We start from the raw sequence: 24,793 nt of genomic DNA on the forward strand, positions 1-24,793 counted from the left end.
TGTCTCTGTCTGCCTCTTCTTCACTGGATGGATCAAAAACTAAAGAAGCCCACAATGCGGATTACCCCCTAAGTCTGGCAACTTCTTCTTGAGAAAGTGGGGAGTCCGAACTCCGAACTCTTCCACTGTTTTTTTTCTTTTTTTTTTTACTCTTTCCTGAATAAAAATTAAAAAAAAAACCTGGAGCTCGAGGTCCGCGCTCCGCTTCGGGAAAAGAGCAAACCGATCTGCAGTGTGATGCTGCATACCAGGGAGGAGGAGGTGCGGCAAAAGCAGATGAGGAAGAAGAGGAGAGCGCTGTTGTTCCGTCAAAAAGTGTGGGCTGTCTGGCCCCAGTCACTCATTCACTCACTCAGTGTATTGTTGCTGAACTGGAGCGCCGGAACGGGGCTGCATTCCGGAGAAGTTGCTGCCCCATCACTTAGAAAACTTGTCAACAAACTTTTTTTTTCTTTTGGGGTGGTTAGGGACAGTTTGATTTTATGAACGGAGAGGAGCGGAGGACAAGAAGGTGAAACGAGCGAGTGTCCGAGCGAGGGAATGGAGAAGCACAAAGGTAAGAAGAGGATTTTTAAAATTTTGTGTCAATAACATGAGAGACAGACAAGTCTGCTGAGCTGTCCCATTGGAACTGCTGATGATGCATCGATGTAAAGATAGCACTTCTTCTCAATAGAAAGCTACATTTTTTTCTTTTTTTTTATCTGAACCAAAATGTGATGTTTTGGGAATGTTTCCCACCACAGTAATAAAAGGCAGCTTCATGTACTACTGATGTGAGGACACATTGTTTCACAAATAGGCTCAGATTCTGGTCACCTGCCCCTAATAATCATTATTAAAATACCTAGGGTTGGGTTATAGCTTTCCAAAAAATAATAAGTCTTGTCACACTGATCACAGTGAAATGACTTGAGAGAGATGAATGCACCAGTGAGACTCTCACCACCTAACTGCTCCTCCTCTATAAAAGTAGTTTACACTGATGATTTCCAATAGCAGCAACAGTTTTCCCAGAGCATTCCTCAAATTCCTGTGGTTATTTGTCCATGAGGGATGAGCAAGGACATTGAATACTTCCTGATTGGCATAAACAACGAGTTTGAGCCCAAATGTCGGAGTTAACCAGCCGACTGATTGATGGTCACGACATGAGTTACACCTCACATTTGCTGCCTGACTGAGGTTAGTTATCTTTGGACATGACTGTGGACCAGATGACGCTCTTCACTTCACTGTGTCTACAGTAGGTAAAGCAGCAGGGGGGGTCGAAGCAGCTTCCTGAGCCGAAAACAATGGTGACAGTCAAACAACACTGGACAAGACTGCAATCTTGCTGCAGCATTCCTGTTCTCCAGCTGACGAGACAGCCCAGTCTGTTTACTGCCACACTGTCGGAGTAAACAGTCGAATGCAGAGATACATTGAAGGGACAAACATTTTAATAATTCATTAGTAAACTGAGTCAAGTTTGGAGCACAAATATCAAGCTTTCCTCAGTTGATTGTAATATGTTTGCATTTGTTTTACTGGTTGGACAAAAACAGGTGGTGGGAATTTACACTATCTTGTGATGCAGCTTAATCGGTTATGAAAATAATTATCGGTCAACGCCCTGATCTTACTTGTGTTGAAGCATTTATGAGATGACATTGATTGTCACCCAGGGGAGCTAGACTGTTCAGCTGATTATCCCATCTGTCTCAAAGCCCTCTGAGTGGCATGGCTGAAACTGAGGGGGCGGGGCTTTAGAGACCTAAGCTGGTTTTGCAAAAGTGAGTAATGAAGGATAAATTTGGGTCCTACAAATAATCAGGCTTTAACATCAAAGGGAAGAGTCCAAGTGTAAAACACTGTCAGTGCAGATCGGGGGGGAGATGAGGATGTGTTGAGAGCAGGGGAGAGCTGGGGGCAGATAGTGAGGTGCAGGGCATGAAACCTGCATCTGTCAGTAGCAGAGTGTACTCTGTGTACTCCTCTGGCATCTGTATGCAGCAGCACCAGGACACTGAATTAGATCCTAACAGCCACAGGCAGTCAGAGGAGGGGGTACAGTAAAGGGAAACCTGGGAAAAAGTCAGGGAGGCCAATAACAAGGAAAGGCATTGTTTAGTATTCTGGATATGCTCTGTGTTTTTCAAACCTGACTCATGCAGGTTTCATTCCAGAGAAGCACTCCAGGCTCTCATGTCACTGATTCTCACACCTTGTGCCAAAGAACCAGGATCAAATTAGTGGAAGCACCTGGAGCTGAGTTGACTCTGAAATACCTTCTGTCCGTGATGGGACATGTTTGAGAAGCATTGTTGCTGCCAAGTGATGATTGGAGCACATTTGAGGCAATTAGGCTACTGACCAGTGTTGGGCATGTTACATCCAAAATATAATACATTACATATTATTAGTTACTGTCATTTGAAAGTAATTAGTTACATTACAAAATTACTGTCTTACAATTGTAATGCGTTACACTACTTTTGCATTACTTTTGAGTTTCTTCCGCTAAAATAACCGCAAAAATATGACTATAATATAATATGAGGACCATAATCAGAGACGGACCCACATCCTGTTGCCGGTCTGAATCAATGAATGTTCAAACCAATCTGTATTAGGACCATAGAGGACAAGTTTTTTTCAAAGAGGCAAAGACGGTTTATAAACCGTATATTGAATATCTTTGAAAGAGGTAAGTGTTCTTTTAACAGACTTTCGTTTGATACCACAGTGGCTGTGCATCACTTTCAAGTGTCCCTTGGAAACACTTCTGTTGTGTTGTGACATTTGCAGCGCGTTTTTCTTAGAGGGACAACGAGGAGTTTCTCAGTCGGCAGAACGAAAAATTCTGCGACAATAAAAAAGTCTCATATTAATGTGGATGAATCTACGCTACCCACACTTGGTAATGGGTCCATTTTCGATAAATATATCGTTTTGTCTCTATCGTTATTTTGTTATTATTAGTGGTGGTGGAAATGCTGAGCGAGCCGACCAGCTTTCTTTACTTTCGGTTTCCCGGACGCTGCCCGGCGGGTCATGAGAATAACGTCGCCAAATCACCGTTTATGGTCGGAACTACGACGGTATCTGATCGTCTTCCAACCTCTGACTTTGATTCTTGATGAATGAAAACATTCTTGGCAAGACGTCGGTCTTGCACCGGTCCAAGAATTTCACTGTGCACGCGGAGGCTCATGGGAAATGTAGTATGAGACACTTTGCTACGCTACACTTTCCAAAACTCCTTGTTGTCCCTTTAATGTGTTGTGTTGTGACATTTGCAGCGCGTTTTTCTTAATGTGTTGTGTTGTGACATTTGCAGCGCGTTTTTCTTAATGTGTTGTGTTGTGGAGTTTGCAGCGTGTTTTTCTTAATGTGTTGTGTTGTGACATTTGCAGCGCATTTTTCCTTAAAGTGTTGTGTTGTAGAGTTTGCAGCGTCCTGGCCCCTCACGGCCACCGTAGATTCGTGTGAGTAGTGGCTCCAAATCGACTTGTTGGATATGAATTACGTTTTCCTTTCGTTTTATGTGTTCTTTTGGTAAATGTGAGAAACTTTTTATCGTGTACTCTGCTACTGCCTGTAATGTTGCGCTGATTTTCACCTCCTTTTTAAACTATTAAATTCAGATGCAGTCACAGTCCCCGCGACTCATAAGTTTTCACATGTTTTTTTTGCGTTGTAACGCGTGTTACTTAGATTGTAACGGGTAAAATATTACCAAAATTTTATTTGTAATGCGTTATATTACCTCGTTACAGCAAATAGTAATACATTAGTGTAATTTTGTTACTTTTGTAACGCGTTTATCCCAACACTGTTACTGACCCATTGGTCACTTCAATCACAGTCACAGTCCGCATGCTAATGTTCCCACTTACTAAATGTTAAATAATCATGTGGTCAAGAATATTAATGTTTCTCATCCAGCTTTCTTTACATGTTATCACTATATCTTGACATTCTTGACAGAATAATAGCCTATAAAAGAAACATTACAGTATTGTATATTATATACACTATTGCATTCCCATAATGGGAAAAGAAGGATATATGTTTATTTTTTGTAGTATCTATTCCTCATCAGTCAGGGCCTCTCACATGGCTTTGCATGTTTTGCTTTCCATGTCATTATGGACCCCCCCAACCCCCACCCCCAGTTTCTCAGCAACACTGTCCATGTTGAATTCACTGTGCTGGCTTTACGCTCTTTGCAGCTGTGTTTCAAGCAACGAGATCTATGATGATGGCTCCTTGTCTTGCCTCCAGTGTGAGCCGTCTTCTCCAACAGTGATCTGATTCTGCGATCGCTGCCAAAGTAGAGCGTGAGACTAATGGAGGCAGACTGACAGGCGCACTGATAGACATTTTTGAACCAGTGGATTATTCAGATGACAGGCAAACAGCTACAGTACAGTAGATATTGAGCAGATATTGTCTGTTTTTTCCCCTATGTATCCCAGAACCAGCTGAAAATGCCTTTCAAAAGCATTTTTCATTGCAGCACGACAATGTGACAGAGTCAGTTGGTTTTTACCACCCTTAAGCCCAGCAGGCTTAGATGTAGGCCATCAGGGCTGGCATGGGGTCTACCGGTTCACTCATATGTGTGTCATGGGCTGTACTTGCCAAGAGGTAGCGAGTGCAGCGTGGGTAATTCAGGAAGCTGGACTGGGCTATAAAAATGATGAAAAGAAAGATGGTCTTCCTGCTCTGTGGCAGTGGGGTGCTCAGTGTGTGTTTGGCCCTTTTTGCCCTCTGGGTCTTGCGCTTGTTCATTTTCAACACATCAAACGTTGCTTTGTTTATTGGATACAGAAGCTCTGGATCAGACCTGTATTGTGTTTTCTCTCCCCATCAGGTACTCTTATAGGGCATAGGTGGCTACTTGTAATCGCAGACATATGCACACTGTAGTTCTTAGCCTACTCTCCCTGCAGCCACTTATCTGTGGGATAATAACTAAGCAGAGCAGCTTTTATGTGTGTGACTCAGGCGGCACTGCTAGTTAGTTTTCATTTGTCAGCAGCTGCTCCGAGTCTGTCGCTTTCTTTCTCATCAAGCCAACACCATGGAGCCTTGTAAAGCTTCACTTTTACCTAGCCACAAATCTGCTCATCCCCACGGTGTATTATATGCTTATTGGAAAATTATGGTTGGTTAATACATACAGAATGATAGTGTATGTACATGCAGAGTGATATACACCTCACACACCCAAGAATATTTAGAGGATGATGCCTTTGGCTATTGGGTGGGGTCCTGTGGTGTGGGGAAATGCCTTAGGGGAAGTAAGGAGAGGACAGTTGAAGGAGAGATGAAAGTAGGGTGCTACATTAAGACAAGGAGGTGGAATCACACAAAGCTTCCTCTGCCTCATGGCCTGAGGCTGGCAGAATTTTAATCTCAGTCTTATAAAGTTATAACTCAGTTATAGAGTTGTGTGTTTTGGAGTAATGTTACTAGCACTGCCTGGCAAAGCAGAAAAGCTGGCGTAATTGGTAGAAAACGTTGTTTTCTGCGTGGATATAGACTTCATAACATTTTTTTCAGTTTATTGCCCACTGAGGCAGCACAGAAAGCGGTGAACGAAATGCTGACACAGCATTCTGTGAATTAAGTTGATATATGTTAGCAATGTTGTGCTTATTATCAAAATTAGCATCCATTTGGAGGGTTAGTTTCTGCCCTTCTGCAGAAATTATTCCAATATTCACTCTCCATTTTGCTGTGATTTGGTTTCCACACAACTCTGGATGTTAGCTATGTTAATAAGCTCATAGCAGTCTCCATCTGTCCGTGGTGATGAGCAGGTGCAGCAGGGTTGTTGGAGCTTCTTTGCACTTATCAACTGCCTGCCATTGAAAACTGCAATCAAAACATCCCTTGCAGTACGGCAGTAAAACTAAAACAATAATTAGCCTTTACCCTACATAGAGTTGCAGGAAATTTAGTTTGGCATGGGTTCATCACTAGTGACAGTCTTGTTTGTTTATTATAGGCCCTACTGTGAAAAAAAAATGGGAAGAATGGTTTAAAGAGGTAATGTTTTCACTTTCGCTTTGTGTCACCATTTTACATTATTGAAGGAAAATTGTTGACTTTTGTCCCACAGCTGCTTTTTGTCTTGTCTAATGTTATTCTCATCACAGTTACATCTGACATGCTTAAGTTGAAAATATCACCACATTTAGACATTGAGCTTTGACCTTGGTCATACTGACCTGAATCGACAAACATTCCTGCATTACCCTCCAAACTTCATTTTCATTTTGCACTTTTCTCACTTCCCTCATATCTGACTTTGCTGCATACACACATACAAACTGCATGTCATCACGCCTCTAAGCCAGTGTTCAACCTTCAGCTTTAGCCCTTTTTTTCCTGCAGGGAGTACAGTAACATGCATTGCATCCTAATCAAGACAAAGTTGCACTTACTTGGATTTTGGAGCCCATTAGCATGTTTCAGCTATAAAAACTGACTGATTTCTCCAAGGGCCAAGCTGTAAGACTCAATATAACCGAGAGAGCACAGATCTAAAGAAAGACTGGGGGAAAAGAAAAAAAGTGTTGGGAAAGATAAAGCGTGAGATGAATAAAGGCAAGATTCAATTGTCTTGCCAGAGAGATGATGAAAGAGGAGAAACTTAAAAATCAGTGGAGTGGAACCGCTGTTTTATCACTGACTCCTTCTCTCCAGTTTCTTTAGTATTTGCACCTCTGCAAAAGTTAACACCTCAGTCTGTGGCTTAGCATCTTAGGGTGAATGACTCCAGTAAGCCCTGTGCCAATGCTGTCCACAGACACTCTGACCACAGACTCTCTGACGCTCTGCAGCGTCTTAAGCCGTTGCATTTGACATTTTCTTTTATCTTTCCCTTACATGACATTGATTCTACTGACATTAGCCATCAAAGAAATAAGACGGTTTATATACTCTATACTTTAAGTTAAATTGCGACTAGCCTGGACAAGCTCGTCCTATCTCTAGATCAAAACTTTCCCACAGTGTGAAAAAACACTTTCACTATCTCACTATCACTAATGTGCATGGGCTCCTCAGCCACAACCTCCTTTTGAGATTTATTTAGAACCAACCTAACTACTTAACTGTGCCAACGTTTATCTCCATCATTAGTGTAATACAGTAAAATAGCCTAGGGCCTAGGCCACTATTTATTCTGCAGTCTGACTTTGGTTTGCTTCTATATTGTCTTTGGATGAACGGGCGCCAGCTAGTTTCTGGTCTGAGCAACAGTCTGTCAATCAATAAATTAAAGGTTGTTTATTCCAAAGAATCTGTTCAGCTACTTCCGTTGCATGCAACAAGTGTGACAAACCACTAAAAAACAAAACAGAGGTGTTCACAGCATCACACTATGATGTAAACTCTTAAAGGCTGATTTCTATGCACCTCAGGACAGAAACAGATCAGTGTGATAAAGATAGATGGTGTCCATTACAATTACAATTTTAGGGAAATGAAACCGCGCCTGATAGGGTCAGGACAGCTCAGCTGATTAAGACTTAGAAATCCACCTAAAAGCCCAGTAGGAACTGAGACTCAGACTGTGCAGATGATAAATAAGAGTTTAAGTTATGTCAGACCTGCAGCCAGGACTCAATGACATCCAAGTCAACTATGTGCATTTTCCTTGAATGTTTAAATTCTCATCTTGCTTCTAACCTCAATTTATTCTTTTACTTTTCCCTTCACACTTTTGTCACTTGGTTCTCTTCTTTCCAAAGTTCCTTCAGTGTTGCTATCAGACACAGGCGGACCCCCTTTCTGAAGTCATCAAGTTGACGCTGGCTTTTTTTTTTTTCGCCCAGGTTACTATGGCAATAACACCAAAACACAGCTTGGATTAATCCAGCCATGTCCACGCAGCCCCTGCCCCACAGCTGAACCCATGCATGCTGCAGGGAGACAGAGCAGTGGCTGCCAATAGTGCTCAAACACCAATCAGACTGATGCTTCAGCCTCTATTCAGACCTTGCCCCTGCCCCTGGAAATTCACTGTGTAAAAGTCAAATGATTTCCTCTGAAGCAGAAGCCTGAACACTGAAGTTGTAATGGTTTAAAAACCACTCTGGTCCAAACACTGTACTGTCATGTTAGGTCTCTGGTTCTTATTCTCGCCTCCTCTTATTTGACACCACTTCCCTTTAGGTGTAGTTCTTGTTCTGTCATTGTCACATTCACAGGATGACAACGGAAAAGGAGGCTCGGTGCTTTGAATGATTCGCTTGTTACATCTACGCTTCAGTTTCTTTAAAAATGGATATATGTGAGTTTCATTTCTTATTCATTACAATTTTTTTTTGTTTACATGTCTTTACCTTTGCTTATTCTGTTTTGTTGCAAACATGACATTCAAATAGGCCTGAAAGTGCTGTCTCCTCTATAGGGGAAACTGAGACAGCTGTGTAGTTAAGAAGACAAAGAGCTGGAATACCATTCAAATAAAGTGCCAATTAATGTCCCTCCTGAATAATGGTGATAGCTGTGTTGTAAACAAGTTTTATGAGTTTACCAAAAGCTTGCTGCAACCCTGAGAAGAGATGGTTTTTCATTAAGCCAAACCAGTTAAGGCTGATTTAATGTCCCGTCATTACTTAATCACGTAAAGCAAGTAAACAGTTTGGGGATTTGTTGGTTTCCAATGCAAAAAATCGTTGTTTTTGACCTTTCAATTTGCACTGTGTTAACTAATAACTAACCTTTTTTACTTAGTGTTGTGATGTAATTGATTAGGTGACTCGTAATTTTGTGAATACCTTTCCAAAATCTAAAAATGTAATTGAGAATAGAGCGGGGTAGGAATGACCTGTTGTCAGTGTCTTAGTGCAGTGTGGTGTGCTGTTGGACATGTCATTGGTAGACAGCTGGGAGTGACTCTGAGTCACAGACTTAGTCAAGAGAAACACCCTCTTTCCCTGCTGTAGTGCACTGTGATCAGTGTCTGGAGAACAAATGTGCTCGATAGACAAGTTTCATTGGGTCACTGATGGATGGATGTTCTGTAGGTGGGGGCTCAGGTGCACTGGTGAAAAGCAAGTATGGGCAGACAAGCAGGGAGACAGACAGAACCAGTTCTATAAAAGCTCAGTAAGTGTAGCATTCACTTTTTACTGGAGGTGAAGAAAACCTCGTGAGCACATCTGCAGCTATTTTCAACATCTGCACCACATCCCAAAATATGACTGTGATTCAGAGAGTAAAGGAAGTGTCCCAAACAGACCTCAACCAGCAGCTTCAAGCTGAACAAGCAAGAAGGCCAGCTTGCATTTCAGCAGCCCTTATTGCATCATTAGATTGAAGCAATATTATAATTCCACATTTATTCTTGTTTTTGTTTTCCTTAACTTCCCAACACCCATATGACTTTTCATTTCCCTCAGCTTGGATCAAAGTTTTAAAAAGGCTTGAAAGAAGCACAAATATTGCATCAGTGAAAAAAAATGGCCATTTCCTGGAGCATGAATTGATATGCTGAGATTTGAGGAGCTGTTTTCAAAGTAGGACAAACAAGGAGGATAACGATGTATATAGACGAGAGGAAACTTAGTAAGTTAAACTCAGTTATTACAAAAAGAGAGGTTGAAGTACACAGTCACAGGTAAAATAAGAATAAAATAATAATTTAGTAATATAGAGACTGATGTTAAACTCAAAAGAAGGAAAGTTGTCAAGTCCGTCTTACAAAGCTTCTCACAAGTCATACTGAAGCTGCTATGGTGGCTTGTGTTACAGTATACCAATGGCCAATATTGATTTTTTTCTTTTATTTGTCTTCTTTTTCTCTTTTTGGGGGCTGAAGAGTAGAACAGCTTTTATATTTTCCCAGCAGTTGTGGCAGACAGTATACTTGGAGGGAAAGCTAATTAGCTTCATGTCAGATGATATTCGCCCAACAGAGTTTGGAGGCTGAGCCCACCAAGCGAACCAGCCACCGCATTTAACCTGGAAGCAGTGTGATTGAAATGAGAGGCCATGTCTGCCTCGTTAATTTCATGAGATGAAATGCTTGCACTCGTCTCTGCTGAGATGCAGCCTGTCAGTTTTGATGCAGAAACTCAAGGCCTTTCAGAACAGGAAATGCTGCCAGGATCCTGACAAGACCCCCTTGTTCAGCAGATTTGTTCCAATTTAACTAGGAGAATAGTGAGACAGACTCAAGTCCCCTTCTCCTCTCTGAAGCTCTGTCATTCACAAATGAAGTCGACGTGGACATATTGAATGTAGTCCTATTTTTGTCTATTTCATTCCTTAGCTAACCAATTGTAGCTAACATTTGTAGTCCAGATGCACAGATGGATGTCGAGATAGACATGCATGCAGAAACGCTTGTGGATTTTTTCTGGTTATTTTGGGAGAGCTAATAAAAACAATGTCAGTCACATTCAAAGAAGAAGCCTTTCCGCAGTAAGCACAACCAGGGTCAGACAAGGTAAACAGATGGAGATAAAAGAACTTCAGTGTGTTAGTTACAACTGACACTGCAGGAAACATTTGTTATGCATAATCTGTGCTCTGATCATTTCCACTAACTAAAATCTAAAAAACACTGTGTCACATGTTACATCAGACTGCAGTTAAAAGGTCTACCTTTTTTTTATTTCATTCCTCAGTCTGAACCTAATCAGCCATTGGAAACAGATCCTGCTTATTTGCCAACTTCCAAATTAAACAGAATAGTCGTAGATATCTCAGAACAAAAAGGTGATTGTTTTTCTTGGTAAATAGAGCAAACCAGGAAGTACAACCTCAGGCATGAGGAAGAGTTACTCCCTTGTGCATAATATAGGCATATGAAAGCTGATTATTCAAACAAGCTTCATGCTGTTAAGTGGACTCCTTATTTTATTCTTACCTGGCCCTGTTACTGTGTTTAAATTGCAGAAGTTAGTTAGAAAACACTGTAGTACTCTGGCTGGCCGGTCTCTCAGATTCCTTTTGGCCATTCTACAGAAGTGAATTGTTTATGCTGCGGAGGCTGCGGTCACTCACTGGATGTGCAGTGGGCGTCTGGCCAAGCCAGAGCCCACAGAGACGGCCTGCTACAGACCTCCCTGTCCTGTCAGCTGACTCCGGTTCCCAGGGTCCCCCAATCCAAAAGGCCATCTGAGTCAGTCTCTGCAAACACACAAGGAGGAGAAGCTGGAAAAATGTTTAGATTCATACAGAGCAGCCAAACATCAGCAATTAAACAACTATTGTAAATGTAATTAAAGTAAATGTGTGTGGTTTTAATCATTACAGTAACATTTCAACACAAAGAGTCCGCAAATGTTCTTGAGAGCCTTTATCATTGTTTAAGCTGGTTTTAATTTCTTTACAGTCCCTATGTATGTATGTGTGAGTGTATGTGTGTGTCTATATTGGTTCAGTTCAGTGATGTTTTCCACCACACAGGTCCTCACATGGGGCCTCTCAGCAGAAGTTGACTCAGCTTGAGTAGGAGTCATTAAAAAGAAGCCAGTTTGCTTTAGCTTTGGGAAAGCCTCTCGTCATCTCCGAGAGGCAAAGCTTACCATGGCCTGACGCCTTATGCTGCAGAAATTTCCTGCTTTGCTGAGGTCTTTTGATGTGTGGGAGTGTAAGGAGGGGGCATGAACATATTCCCCCCACAAGTCCTGGTTAGTGATCACTTTGAGCCGGAAGGAGCCAGTAAAGGAGACGAGCTGACAGTTTTTAATAGAGTTCAAAAGAAGAAGAGCTATTTATTATCCTTGTAATAGTTTAACAATTTGTTATTTTATGTGGAGTAAAGTTCAAGTCTTGAGCAGAGGCAGATGACTTTCACATTTGAAATGGCAGTTTTTGTTTCTCTTTTAGCACTTTACACTTAATATCCCTTTTAGTCACAGGAGTTTGTTGATCAAGGATGAGAATATTTTGTGAATGAGTCCTGATTTCAACCATGTGAATGTGATTAATATAGAACTGTTTTGGTTTTATTGTTGTGTCAGAAAATGCTACCTTGTGTGTACTATTCTTGATGGGTTATTTTGAGAGCTGCACTGGCAGGTTTTTGATGCAGTTTCATTTCCCATTTTCCAACTAATAGTAATATATTGTGACCTTTTGTGTTTGTAACTAGGCCAAAATGTATGGCTAAAATGCATTAGCTTGGGAAAAAACTGAGTTTCAAAGCCAAATACAGCTAACACTAGTAACATGTTGTATGATATGATTCACCCTTATTAGTGCTGTGAATATTATCCTACCATAACCAACCACGCGTAGCTAATTATAAGTCTTGCACATGACAAATTGTCATTAGGCTTTGCTTTGGCTTTTGTACAGATGAAATGACTAAGACAATTTGTGAGTTTAAGAGTCACTCTTGGGAAAATATCTTATCATTGGACAGAGTCAGGCTAAGATGTTAGCTTCTGTCTAAAGTTTAATAGGCTATTCAGTAGACCTACAACAAGTGAGTATCACGTAAGATGCTTTATTATGTTGATTTTAAGTTAACTCTAATAACCTTGTTGAAATGTAGCCTAAATTAGACATCTTAATCCAAATAGTGAGATGACTCTTGACCTTCTGTTGCTGTTCATTCACAGTTGATTAAAGAAAATTACATTTTACCTTGTGTGTACTAATGACTATCTTCTGGTGTTGAATTCCGTGTCTATTTTTTAACACAAGTCAAATGGTTGTAGGTGATTACAATACAGGCACATGAGAAAAGTGATGGCATACATTCAGAGGAGACTTTACAAACCACCACTGATGTTTGCCCCACCTTTTTCCTTTAATAAGGTCTTTCTTCTTTATTCCCCTTCTGTCTCATCTTCTGGTGAAGTGCTCACACACTGAGGCCCACTGTAGCAAGGGGCCTATTCATGAGGCCTAAAGAGAGAGTGAAGGGAAATACAAAGAGCTCTGCAGAGAGGGCTGTGAGCGCAGCTCTGACCCTTGAAGGATGTGTGTGTGTGGGATGCACGCAGACACAGTGGCCCCGCCGACTCAAGCTCAAGCTCCTCCTTCCTCTGAACGTGACCTTTCACTAAACTCATACAACTGCCGAAACAACCTCAAAAAGACTTGCAACTGTCAGTAGCAAATACATGAGAGAAATAAGTCAATGACATAAAGTCTGGTTTGTTATTGACTGTTGCCAGCTAAAAACCTCTGAACCGTTTCTCCCATGTAAAATATTGGCAGCGTGGGGCTTAAAGCACAAAAGCCAAACAATGAGAATGAAACAGCTAACAAACTTGCAGCTGAAATCAATAGTAAAAGACATGTCCTTGACTTGAACTCCCTGTTCTCAGCCATAAATTAAAGTAAAATACTCTCAATATTTTTACGTGGAAACTTCAGAGGTTTTATATTGCTCGTGGTTCTTCTTTTTCTTTCTTATGGGAAGTGCTTGTCTGAAGCCATTATTTTGATACTAATAAATATTTCCACACCAACAAAGGCATTTGACATAAAGGAATTTTTATGTTGATATACCTCTGAGACTCTCTTGTATGTCTGTGCTTCCAGTGCTGGACCAGCTCCTGATGGAGCTCCACCGCTTCCTGCTCATCCTGGAAAAGGAGACGCTGAGCGGGAATGCCACCATCCAGAAGGGCTTGTTGGCCGACCTCCTCCAGTCCTACAGAGCCTCCAATGGTATGAGAAGAATCAGTCCAGATTAGACATGTACTGACGTATTTATAGGCTTCATCAGATGACTGCAACATATGAGAAAGTGGATTAGAGTAAACACGCCAGTTCAGTTTCCTGAAGGTGAAGTACAGTCTGGAAAACTTCCACTGTATCATTGAGCTCCACTGATACGTTCCAGAGAAGTCATTAAACTATGGGGAGTACTTGACATGACTCACTGCCTTTAAAGCACCATGAACTTACCTTAACTTCAATAACAATTATTAAAACTTGGCAGTGTCATAATAAAAGGAAATACAGGTCTAAAGCTACATGAGCCAGTCCTTACCTCAGTGTTGTTCAGGAACTCAACTTAGTAGATATTTTGAGGGAGATTTTGCATATTTTTTGACACATGTGACAATACCAAACTCTGGGTGCAGTGAAAGGTTGGGAAACGTTTTCAGTTGTTATAGCACAATTACAACATATAATTAGGAAAATAAAGAAGAAAAAGTTTGACAGGAACAAAAATAACATTCGGGTCAACCAAAGACAAACACTTTTGAATTTTAGCATTTTAGCGACATTTTAAGCCATGAAATTATATTGAAAATAGTCAGAAATTAAAAAATATAAATATACTGAATAAAGGCTGTGATTGCATGTTTTATTGTAAATGGTCAAAATGTGGGTCACTGTACTGCCTGGTCTGCCTTTTCCATCTACCAGTAACAGTCTGAACAACACTAGATTTTCACTCTGTCATTTCTTAGTGTCAAAATCTTTCCTGCTCTAATACAAGTTATCACTCATGTCCTATGAAGGCTTTTAAGTGTTTTTATGGAGACTGAGTTAACATGTGAGTACATATGATGAGAGGTTTTAAGAATAAGGCTTTTCCTCACTATAACTCTTCCTTTCTTGTATTTCCTATTGGTGCAGTTTTTGTAATTACATGACAGTTACACTGGTTGAGGTTTAACCACAAATGTTTAACTGCAAAGGCTTTATAGACTGGCTGGCAGTTTGTCTGTCTTTATGCAAAGCACCTTATGTAACATGCGGTCCTGCCTTTCGTTTCCCACAATTCAATAAGTTTACGTTTTCGGCGCTTTGGTTCCAGGAGAATCTATTAAGCGACCCACTCTGGTATTACTTTGCTATTTTAAACTCTCAGTAAACCACCATGTAATAATTATACTCTTGCAGGCTTCTATTAACAAATACATTTGGGGTCTTTTATCCCATTCTGGTTGCTTAATACCACTTTGCGGTCGCTGAATCAAATATTCTTGCCTGCATTTTTACCTCCCTCTGCAAGATTATCAGATTGATATTCTATTCTTTGAATGATTGTGGTTATTAGTTTACGCTTACAGGGGAGATAAAATCAAAGAAAGTACCTCTTGCTTCATCATAAAATGATGCATAGCCTGTTAAAATATTCTGTCAAACAGTTAATGACATGTTTATTTTTCTAACTCACTGGCTCTGACACGAAACATGAAAATGGTGAAACTGCTGGTGGGCTGATGTGATTTATGGTGCTTGGGAGTCAGTTAGTTACAATGTGAACCAGTCTGACTCTGAGCTTCAGCCAAGCCTCTGCCCCTGGGCGTGTGAGGAACTGGTAATAATGAATGACGAGGCTGATCCTTCAGAAACTGTAACTGTAATGGTAGAGAAAAGTTGCATACAGTTCACATTGATGCAAGATTCTTCCTTTGGTTTTTGTTTTTGTCAAGCATGTTTTTATTAGTTTTGTTTGCAATTTACACCAAATCAAACAAGACATTCTTACAGGCAAGGAACAGAGCAAACTTTTTCTCCCTATACCCCCTCCCTCCCCCTCTTCCCCTCTCTAAATGAGTAAACCATTAAAACTATAAAAATGAGATGGAAATAAAGAAAAAGGATGGAATAATAATAATAATAATAATAATAAATAATAATAATAAATAAAAGTAGACAAATACTGATAACAGTTACATGATGAATTTCAAGGGTGTTTCTCAGGACATTATATCACACATTCTACTCCCTCAGAGCCTCCTCCTGCTGAAGCAAATTACCAACATTAACATCATGTCTTAAAAAACTTATAAAAGGTCTCCAGATGTCAAGATTCTTCCTTTGTGATGACTCTGTAACAGTACATTTGTGTACAAGTGACCCAAAAAACAGTTTTGCTCGTCCTTCTCTGTCTTTCGCTGTCTCTCTCTCACACATACAGTCACCAACACACACAAGCAGTCATGATTTTCCATGTTCAGGTCCTGGACCCGTCTCTCCGTACTTCCTCTCCTGGCTCCAAGCTGTATCATTTTTCCGAAGCTGCATTTATCCTCTGGGGATGCTCACTTCCTTTGAGAAGCAGTTTATAAATAGCATTTCAACTCTGTTCCCCTAAAATCTGGTTTCACTGTACAGGCAAAACATCGTTTCATTCTGCTGCTGTTTGATTTCACCTCACGGTATCTATTTCAAAGGAGAAGCCTTCTCCACAGAGTATCACCCAAGGTTAGAGTTTTGTTTGATTTCCTCTCAGGATATAAAGGGTTAGTCAGCTAAAATATTTAAATCAATCAAACGACCTTCCTCAAAAGTGTACCGCAGCTCCGGAACAAATTCCCATAACAGGTTACAGTAACAAACTGGAATCTGATGGCAAAACCACAGGGTTTATTGTTTGAGAAAAGAAATTCATTCAAACTGTTTATGTGGCAATGTTATGGTAATGTCTTTGCCAGCTTGTAATTACTCTGACGCGTTAAGACCGGCATTAAACCAAACACGGTCCATTTCTCACTGAGCTGACTTCAGCGTTAGTGCATGATATGAGGTTTTATCAGCTCAACTTATTTCCTAAATGATACGATTGTTCACACTGGCCTGTAAATATTTATGTTTGAGTGCAAAAAGAAGTCAAGTTCAGTCTATAATGGACGTCCAGCTCCTCGCGCTATGTAAAACGTTTATTTTCCCAGGAAACCGTCTATAATTATAGTATTTTCTTTTTTAAAGTATTTTTTTGGCATTTTTGCCTTTATTTGATAGCACAGTGAGATAGACAGGAAAGGGGGAGGCAGAGAGAGGGGGAATGACATGCAGGAAATGTCTGCCCGACGCGGGATTCGAACCGGGGACACCTGCATTGAGGACTGTAGCCTCTACATGGGGCGGCCGCCTTAACCACTGCGCCACACACCGCCCCAATTATAGTATTTTCTTATTCTCATTTTAATTAAATTGTGACCCTCTCATGTTGTATTGCTATAAAACAAAGAGCTCATTGGATAAAAAGAAGCTGTTGCTTTTGGACCAGTCCCAGTTCTTGTTTATGAATATACTATAAATTCCATTCACATTGAGTGGATGAAATGTAAACTCCCTGGAGGTCTAGACTGCTCTCAGCCAATGGATCAAGTTTTGGAGCTGAATTGTATATTTCACTGTATGATTTTCGAAAAACTTCAAAGATAGACATTATACAGTGCTCTATCTGTGCAGGCAAGGAGGCTTCTGACTAATGTCTGATGAATGCCCTCCACGGTAAGAGTGGGTGTCAATAATGGGCCCATCTGTCTGCACAATGGACCACTTGTTTGGATGAAATTCTCTTTTAATCCCGGTCTTTTGACAAACATGATGAAAGTTTGTTTGGCACCATAAGCTGGAGTCAGATTTTTCCATTAATGCAACAAGTAAATTCCTTCTGAAACAAAATATGCATGCTATTTTTGGGACTGTAGTTGTTACTTTGTATATCAGAGCTTTTCACCATAGTGCAACACAACTTTTAGAAAGTCGAACCAAGGGTCAAGTTGTTTCAGCTTTCTTCAGTTACATTAGGAGGTTCAATTCAGTAGAATGTCTTTAAATGAGCTTTTATTGCGTAGGTTAAATGCTATAGTTTTAAAACTTCAGACAGCTCCATTGATTTACTCAGTCACTGTCTTCCTGTTATAGTTCAGTTCATGGAACATATCTGTTGTTTTGACTGGTGGGTTTCTCACCTTAGTTTACCAGACAGGTGTGATAAACACCACAGCGTTCTGTGCCTGCTTGCACTGATCTGAACTAACCACATTTCACTATCTCTTTGCAGGTGCTGATGAGGAGTACATCTACATGAACAAAGTTGTTCCAGGGAAGAACAAAGACGACAAAGGTATGAGTTTCCACTGGTATCTCTATGAGTGTGACTTTTTCTTTTAAATTTTAGTTGAAATCAAATATAAGATGGAAAAGATTTTACTCTTGGCTCACCACTGGTTTTGCAAAGCCAGATGGTTGGTGAACTTGGTGCACCACTTTGATACACCCAAATATCTCAGTAGCTTCTGAAACAGACTCAAAGTGAGAGTGATGTTCTTCAGAGGAACGACTTTGGCAACTTTTCCCACTTGATATTTTTTTGTAAACTTCATCCTATTCCATCCAACACATACATTTTTTATGTCCATTGTTTATGACCATATAGGCCTACCTACAAAACTAACAGTCTTCTTATCAGCCTCATCTGTGCCTGTTTAGTTCTTCTGGAGAATGCTAACCCACTAAACTAACTCAGCCTACCTGCTAAACAGTAGCACACTGACATCGTCATTGAGAGGATCTTGGCATCCCAATATTGTTAGCATTTAGCTCAAGACACCCCTGTACCAAAAAGTAGCTGCAGCTGCTTGCATGGCTGTCAGCTTGTATTTGAAGTTACTATGCCATAAAATAAGCCAACCTATTTTCATGAAAAGAATTTTAAGTTAGCATCTTTCTTTATCAGTCATCAAGTATGTTTTCATTTCATACAACATGAATCAGTTAATGTCTTACCTACATGTTATCACCTGTTTTCTTTGGTGTGCATTAGGATCAAGGATGTTTCTTGTGGAATGACCAGTGTGTGACGTGTGTGACTTTGCACAATGTTGTCAAACACCAGGGCATACTTGTTAAGCCAGTGTTTTTCAACCTTGGGGTTGGGACCCCACGTGGGGTCGCCTGAAATTCAAATGGGGTCGGCCGAAATGTCTAGTAATTGACATTACTAGACATTATACTCATAAAAAATATTTTTTAACTAATTATTATTCTTCTTAAAGTTTGATTAAAAACACCATACACAATCTTAAACAACTGTATTCTATACTTTCACTTTCTTGAATATAAATAAAATGCAGCATATAAATATATCTGCACATGATCGTGGGGTCGCCAAAAATTCGTGATGTCAAAATGGGGTCACGAGTCAAAAAAGGTTGGGAACCAGTCCACTTTGTTAAGTTATTGCAGGTTGTAGCCTACTACATGGTTAAGTTAAGTATGAGATGAGAATAAGCTGCAACGAGAAGTGTGGCCCCCTCAGCTCCCCTCCTTTCAGCCACCATTTCCTGTCTTGTTTCTTCATAGCTCTGCACCATCTGACTGACCTGTTTTGTTTGGACAGTGATGAAGAATGTGGTTTGAATGAGCTCTAGACTTAACACATATTTTCAGCAGCGACGCTAGGAAAACCACAGCTTTTGTTTCACGTAGGCCGACGGAAAGCGGAGGCTCAGCTGTGACAGATCTTGAGGTTTGCTAATTAGCTACATGTTAAACCTGTTGCAAGGGAAAGGCTGCAACAAAACATTGATAACAAGACACAACAGGTATTTTAGTTACTGTGATATCAGTGATGTTACACATACAATCTGTGGGAATTCTGTCACCGTTTGCAGTAATTCCCCTTATCTTGTTTTCCATCCTCATGATGACACAACAAGAATTTGACCCTCAGTGATGTTGCATAACTTGGACTTTCTTCTCCTGTCTTCTTTAACGCATAGTCACAAGCTCCAATGGGCCAAGCCCTATCTGTTTGTTTTCAAAGAAAAGAAGTTTAAAGTGACTGACTCTGCCCTGGTCTCTCCATGTTAATCCACACATCAGTATTCAAGTATAAACAAAGTGAAAGGTTGGAGAATAGTGGAAGTACAACACAATGGCAGACATTAACATTTGTAGAGATCAACAAGATAAAGGGTAAAAATCAATTTCCACACAAAAGTGTTTTTCTTTTTTTTCTCATGTTTTTACAGATACATTTTGCCAAGTGTTAGGTAATTCCACCTGTGGGCTTTCTTTCAAGGTACCAAGACCATTAGCTTAGCCTGGGAGAAAAACTTCAATCAATGGATAACAATAGTTTGACTATGTCCAATGTATTCTGCTTTCACGTACTGCTCAAGCTCAATGATTAACATAGAATGAGTTAGTTATTTCTCTCTGTCCATTCTTTATGCTACAGTAAACTAAGATGGCTGTCTCCTAGCTGTCACAGATACTTGAGTGATATCATGAAAGGAAGACAATTTGTTTCATTAAAGTATGAAACTACCAGAGTATCGAACAACCTTCTTCCGAGAGTCATACGCTTAAAGGGACAACGAGGAGTTTCTATTTGGTTATAAAAAAGTCTCACGTTAATGTGGATGAATCTACGTTACCCACACTTGTTAATGGGCCCATTTTCGATAAATATATAGTTTTGTCTCTATTGTTATTTTGTTATTATTAGTGGTGGCGGAAAGAAATGCTGGTCGAGCCGACCAGCGTTTCTTTACTTTCGGTTTCGTGGCGAGTCATGAGAATAACGCCGCCGAATCGCCGTTTATGGTCGGAACTACGGCGGTATGTGATCGTCTGTCTTGCGCCGGTCAAAGAATTTCACGGTGCGCGCGGAGGCTCATGTAGTGTGAAAACGCTTCGCTTTTTCAAAACTCCTCGTTGTCCCTTTAAAGCGTTAGCAACCACTGGGGCTACTCATTGGGCATTGTCAGAGCCTGAGAAGTTTATAAATTGTGGAGGATAAATCTACTGAAAACCATCATTATTTCAGTCTCTATCCAAAGCCATCTTTAATTTTCTTGATGTGTTTTTTCCCCTGTAATGTGGTGTGTGTTTTGTATAATAGTGTTGTTGCTAAAGGCTTCCCCCTTGATTTGGGTTATGTGGTCACTGTAATTCAACAATGAGGGCTCTTGTGTTCACAGTGAGTGTTAGGGATGCTAAGGGGCACTGACATGTGTAGGAGACATCTGGACATCACATTCACATTATGACCCATTTCTTTCGTTTATCTTGATGTGAAGCCAATATAATGCAAGATTTCTAATCCTCTGACTATGCTTTTTGTGACCTAGATGACAGATCAGATGCCCTGCTGAATGGAAAAGCAGCAAAATGTTCCCCCGTCCCACAGAAGAGCCTGCCCGACCTTCCGCCACCCAGAACAGTAAGTGATCACCAGAGTGGATTAACATGTGAAATGATTTTGGCTTAACGTACACACACAGTCTCTGCCACTGTGGTGGGGCTTGTAATGGTATAATAAACACCAGTAGGACTGATGAACTCAACAAAGTACATGAGAAAGTTCAGTGGAAATCACCATATTCAACAGTAAAAGGGCCCCGAAGACAAATTGCAGCTTTAAATGTAATTGACAACATACTGTATCTGTCTTTCGTTACAGTACGAACATTATCATCACTAAGCACCTTAAGTATTCAAAATAAAGGCCCATGGATTGATATCACATGATACCGGTGAATTCAACTGGTTTTTAATGTACTAAAAACATTTCCCACATCCCTCAGAGTTACAAGCCTGAGGCGATGTGAAATCTATTCTCCCACAGAAACAGGTATTTAATCACTCATGGGGCCAAAAGACCTGAGCAAGGCAGCGTTCAAGAATGTGTTTAAAGAGCCGTGTTTTATGTTGACTGGGAGGCCGGTGGCTCCTGAATTGGCCCAGTGTGACTTCAGAAAAAACGTGGAGAATGGGAGGTTTAGGACATCCCGTCAGTGCCTTTGAACTTTGTACACACACACACACACACAGACAGACTCACACACACACACTCACACACACACACACTCGTGCACTGTGGCCTCCTCTAATATAAACTACAGTAGCAGCTGTTGCTAATCAGAACAAATGTTTAGTGTCAGCATGTGTGCATGTGTGTGTGTGTGTGTGTGTGTGTGTGTGTGTGTGTGTGTGTGCGCATGTGTGTGTGTGTGCGAAAGTGTGAGGGCATGTGAAAGTGAATGCATTCAAATCAAGAACATTTGTGTCACCATGGAGACTCCAGAAACATTTAGAATCAGGGGTTTTCTTTTATTCTTGTACTTGGAGTTTAGAAACACTGAAACATCACATTGTTTTCCAGTTGTGCTGTAATTTCACAGTTGTGGCACAGCTTCCACAAATCCCTCAGATGTGTCTGTCAAAGACATTTCGTCTTCCTTCCCTTCTGAGTCCAGCTGTGGTATAACTGGTCCCGTCTTGGGAAGCCTGAGTAAACACGTCCACAGTGAACCGCTCTTTGGAAATCCCTTCATCTGCCTGCGGGGCTTCCATCCATCTCCTGTGATGGTGTATTCAAGAGTTAGCATGTGTTTGACTGTGAACACAGAGTCCCCCCTTATCATTGCAGTGAACAGTGCCCCCTTGCTGTTTATGTAGTGTCCGGCCATGGCTGTCCACTGGCCTGTCGTGATGTTGTAGCAGTCCATTAGGCAGCGCAAGAAGTCGTCACAAGGCCCGTTGCGCATCACATACAAATTGTCCCTGTGGGCTACCATACAGTGACCATAGCTTTGAGGTCTGATCAGTGTGGTTGCAAGTTTCCATTCATTCATGAAGGGCACGTATTCATAGATATCTGTGGTGTCTGGCGGTTTCCAGAAGCAAATAAACATCCTTCTCCTGCAAACGGCGCAAGCTGCGGATGCTACAGGTCTGGGTGCATGTTGGATAAACGTCCACTCTCCCTTCTCAGTGTCAAAGCACTCTGCTGTGGAGATGATCCGTTTCTGGACCTCACCGCCAATGGCGTAGAGTCGGCCCTCATGGCCTAGCAGGGTGAAGTCATACCTGGGTTGCTGGGGTCCAGGTAGAGCGGTCCAGACCCCTGAGTCCGGGTCGTAGCAAAAGCTGCTGTCCACGGTGTCCTTACCGTAACCATAAACTCCCCCTACGATGTACAATCGATTGTCAAGTACTGCCACACCGGCCATGGAGGTGCTGCAGAGAGTTGGGAGGTTTGTTAAATGCTTCCACTCAGCCTCCTTTTCATCAAGGTAGCAAACAATCCTAAAGGAGTCGTGTAGCATCTCCATGGAGGGAGAGTGGGTGCCCAAAGCGATGTACGAAGTAGGAGACAAGGACTGAGAATACTGAAGAAGGTCTTCAGGAAGTGTACTTTCAGCTGCTTCCTGCAAATCTTCAAAAGCATCGCAGAGGAAAAGAGCTGCACTGTGAAACAGTTTGTGCACACCAAAGATGGAGGCTGCATAGTAAAGCAAGAGGCAGTTGTCCGAATCAATAATGTCACAAAGGTGCTGCACCAAACATGCGACCTGCAAGAAAGCAGCGCACTCCACCACTTCTGTGAGCTCATCCGGGTCGCTGATGACGGGAACCTCTCCCCTGCAGACGGAGAGGGCGATGAGGAAACCCCTCGCATGTACTCCCCCCCTCAGGTGGAGCTCGTCCTGCTCACTTTCTGTCATTCCAGACTGGAAAAGAGCAGAGAAGTAGTCACTGTGCTTCTCCAGCAAGGCCCGCTCCACCGTGAACCAGCTCTCCTCCACCCTCACTCTCACCCGGCGCTCACGCTGCTCCCCGTCCTGCAGATCAGGGCTCACATTCTCCGCATGGATATCTCCCGGGCCTTCAGGCACTTCCATGATCTCTCAAACCGGGGTCTCTAATCCTCCTGAAACAGGCTCTCAAATGACAAATCAGCGTGTGACTCGGATGCAGATCGGCCATGTTTTTCCTCCAGGACTGGACGGTAAATAAAGATTTGTGTGAGTTCCACTGCGTCCTGTCTGCATGGTCTGAAAATAGAGCCGGACTATAGATAGCAGCTGTGCCACTTGCAAGCGTCAGGCAGGGAAAGGAAAACTGTTGACATGCACAGTAAGCGGTAGTGTGGCTCCCGGCAACTGGTGATTATCATAACCGCAATACGATTGGCTGGCCAAAGCTTTTGCTGAATTATTCATGATTACGTCACCCCCAAGCGTTACCCCTTTAAATCAAGTTTAGTTTTTACATGACTATTTTAATGTTTTACATGTAGGCCTATGATATTTATAGCTAACATTTTAAGTTGGTTAGTTGTAAACACAAATGGAGGAGGAAAACTAATATGACAGTTTTAAAGGTCAAAATGTTTCCAAGGAGGGAAAAACAAATACAGTATGTGCAATATCTGTGTCATGTGAATTTTTGGATTTCTGTTTTTCTGCCTCCCACCATGCAGCTGACATTTACTGACATTTTTTTTTTTTTTTTTTACCTCCATCTTAACTCCACTTTCACTTTTCAATATTCCAACCACTTCCCAGTTACTGTCACAACCAGTGCAGAGATATGAACAGTCTCCTGAACCTGGCCCTCTGAAGCAGAGCTGCACTGATTATTTTTATCACTACCTTCTCCCCTTCTCCTCTCAGCTCCCAGCAGGCTTTCACATACACTGTGTGTGTGTTTCTGTGTGTCTGTGTGCGTATGTGTGTATGTTTTTGCTGTGCCGGATTCTTGGCATGGGAACCAGGGATTTTCCATGTTCCTCTGACTGTTCGTTTTTTGGGCTCTTTTTCCCACTCTTTACCCAAAGCCCCTCCACCACACCCCTGCCCCCCCCCCTCCCTTTGCTTCTTCTTGCTTTGTTATTTATGCTCTGACTCCTCGATCCATTCCTTCTACCCCATGTTTCTGTGGTGAGGGTGTGTGTGTGTGTAGAGGGCTACAGTAACTGTTACAGAGCTGGAGCCATTGCAAAGTCTTCTGGGAGATTTAAAACACACACACACACATGCATACACTTACAGACACACACCTGGCAGTTCCCTTTGGCTAGTCTTTTTCATATCAGTCCAGCCGCTGTGTGTGAGTGTGTGTGGAACGGCTTCTCTTTAGCCTTGGCCCAGACAACAGGCCGCTTTAGTTGTTTTTTGGGAAGATGAGTGAAATGGAGAGAGAAAAAGAAAGAAGACAGAGATAAGGGTGGGTGGGCGGTGTGGGGGGGCTGCTGCTGCTGCTGCTCTGGAATGCCTGGCTCTTTGTTTTAATTAATAACAGATGCCTTGACTGCTGTGTTTTTTCACCGAGG

At 41.5% G+C, this 24,793-nt stretch overlaps 2 protein-coding genes across 3 annotated transcripts in view; one reads left to right on the top strand and one right to left on the bottom strand.

Annotated features, from left to right (window-relative positions):
* The first annotated feature begins 307 nt into the window (after positions 1-307).
* The window catches only part of afap1l2 (actin filament associated protein 1-like 2), a 38,435-nt gene continuing 13,949 nt past the window's right edge, over positions 308-24,793 (top strand). Inside the window, exons 1-4 of one of the 2 annotated variants that reach the window (XM_085762364.1) lie at positions 308-556; positions 13,513-13,641; positions 17,729-17,791; positions 20,805-20,896. In XM_085762364.1, coding sequence (XP_085618490.1) covers positions 541-556; positions 13,513-13,641; positions 17,729-17,791; positions 20,805-20,896 — 300 coding nt within the window. In that variant the 5' untranslated portion in view covers positions 308-540. The remainder of the gene's footprint in view (positions 557-13,512; positions 13,642-17,728; positions 17,792-20,804; positions 20,897-24,793) is intronic. The other variant, XM_085762363.1, reaches the window with a different exon arrangement.
* LOC146968173 (kelch repeat and BTB domain-containing protein 13) lies at positions 21,780-23,610 on the bottom strand. The gene has a single exon (XM_085762366.1). The coding sequence runs from the start codon at positions 23,358-23,360 to the stop codon at positions 21,852-21,854; it is 1,509 nt and encodes a 502-aa protein (XP_085618492.1). The 5' UTR covers positions 23,361-23,610; the 3' UTR covers positions 21,780-21,851.

This window comes from Trachurus japonicus, chromosome 19, assembly GCF_045865225.1.
Source record: "Trachurus japonicus isolate A0001 chromosome 19, Traja_1.0".
NCBI lineage: Eukaryota > Metazoa > Chordata > Actinopteri > Carangiformes > Carangidae > Trachurus > Trachurus japonicus.

What these genes read in the sequence shown, in the direction of transcription:
- LOC146968173 (XM_085762366.1), bottom strand. Translation starts at nt 23,360, where the DNA reads ATGGAAGTGCCTGAAGGCCCGGGAGATATCCATGCGGAGAATGTGAGC.